Source organism: Ursus maritimus, unplaced genomic scaffold (genome assembly GCF_017311325.1).
Source record: "Ursus maritimus isolate PB19 unplaced genomic scaffold, ASM1731132v1 scaffold_7, whole genome shotgun sequence".
NCBI classification, from domain to species: Eukaryota; Metazoa; Chordata; class Mammalia; order Carnivora; family Ursidae; genus Ursus; species Ursus maritimus.
Window position 1 is genome coordinate 30,497,856 of NW_024426885.1, and position 1,863 is coordinate 30,499,718.

The 1,863-nt window shown below is 54.9% G+C and overlaps 1 protein-coding gene across 1 annotated transcript in view; it reads left to right on the plus strand.

Annotated features, from left to right (window-relative positions):
- The window catches only part of SLIT1 (slit guidance ligand 1), a 163,068-nt gene that overhangs the window by 109,255 nt on the left and 51,950 nt on the right, over window positions 1-1,863 (plus strand). Inside the window, 2 exon segments of the mRNA XM_040624555.1 lie at window positions 206-277; window positions 1,335-1,406. Of these exon segments, the coding sequence (XP_040480489.1) occupies window positions 206-277; window positions 1,335-1,406 (144 nt within the window).

Consider the following 1,863-nt stretch of genomic DNA (forward strand, 5'->3'; position numbering starts at 1 on the left):
TCCCCTTTCCCCTTTCCCCTTTCCCCTTTCCCCTTTCCCCTTTCCCCTTTCCTTCTGCAAATGCTCAGAGCAGGGCTTTGTGTGCCAGATGCTCTCCCAGGTGCTGGAGTGCTATCTGGCCATCGTGACCTCCCTGACTCATCAGGGCACTCCAGAGAAATCTCTTCTGATCAGTGTTTTTCTCCCTCTGGCTTTATCCTCTCAGGGACCTGAGTGAGAACACAATCCAGGCCATCCCCAGAAAAGCTTTTCGTGGAGCTACAGACCTCAAAAATTTGTGAGTTCAGGCCTGGGAGGGGGAAGGGTACAGGGGCTGGAGGGCCACCCCTTGCAGTATCCTTGTGCATCTGCCCCAGCCCTGTGGTCCAGGCAGCCAAGGAGCTGGTATGGACTCTGAGATGGCTGGTACCAGCATGGTCTTCTGGAACAGTCTGGGGTCAACGGAAACAGGCAGCCTTTGGGGACTGGGTAGAAGGGAGTGTCATGGACTGGGGGTGCTTAGGTGAGGTTCATGGTCCATTTAAATGGCACAGTCTGCATGCTCTTGCCCTTCGGTAGATTGAGAGAGCTGGGTGTGAATCTTCTCTTCCAGGTGCATACTGTAGAAGTGGCTACAAGTCAGTTAACTTCACTGAGCCTCAGTATATTGTTCTGTAAAATGGACAATCATATTTGCCTCACGGGCTTGTTCTGAAGTTGAAAGGAGACAAGGAAATAAATACACTTTGTCAAGTGTTATTTAAATGTAATGGTTTCTTCCTACTATTCACAATTATTCCTGTCCTCCCCGAGCTCTGACTGCAGCAGGAATGGCAAATGCCCGGCATGCCTGTCACTCCCTGACCCCATGTCTGTCGTAGACAACCGAGCACTGCCTTCTTTCCCAAGGGACCCCAATCACAGCGTCAGTTTATTCCAAAAGCAGCATTCCAGGGGGCCCCCTCTGGTCAGTCACTGTGGGCACTTGGGCTGAAATCCACGTGTGAGCTCTGGCTGCCGCTGCCCTTGGGTGAAGCTGTCTCCTTTCCCAGCCTCCAGCACCCTCCGGGTGGTCTCCAAAGTGGGGTGGGGGGGACAGGTGCCTGCTCCCCGAGGATATGCAAAGTTAGGTGAAGGAATATAATGTAACTTTTACTTATATTTATTGTTTTAACTAAAGAAGAAAGAACATGAGCTTTTGTTAGCGTTTGCTATTTGGGTCAGCACATATATACTGAACAAATGCGTGGGGCCAGGCCTCTTTGCTTTAAACTAATGGAGTGCGGGATCAAAGGGTTCGGATGCCCCTGCTCCAGGCAACGTGCCTTCCTGTACAACTGCGTTTTGCTTCACAGACAGCTGGACAAGAACCAGATCAGCTGCATCGAGGAAGGGGCCTTCCGGGCTCTGCGGGGGCTGGAGGTGCTGTAAGTGGAGCACGGGAAGGGCAGCAGAGGCTGGAGAGTCTGGGAACGCGGGAGCTAGGCCCAGGCAGCTGGAGTCGGGCTGGGAGCAGCGCAGGGGGCAGGAGGCCCCAGGACACCATGTGAAGTCCGGGGCAGAGGCCGTACTCTCTGCTCTCCTGGACTCGTCATCTAGGATGGGGGGACACCTGCTTGTGGGGTCGTGCCTGCAGCGCGTGACCCAGGCTTACCCTGCTCACGACGAAGCCCAGGGCAGTGTCTGTGTCTTCCAGGACTTTGTGACACAGGGGGCCCAGGCAAAGTTTGTACTTAGCTCCCAACCAGCTCAGGCCCGCGGGCAGCCTTTCCCTCCTCTACCTCCCTGTCCCAACTTGGGAGTCGGTGGCAGCTGCCTTGTCACCACTGTCCCAGCTCGGGGCTTTCTCTGAGGGCAGCTCTGCGTCTCTTGCTCTTCGGTGGG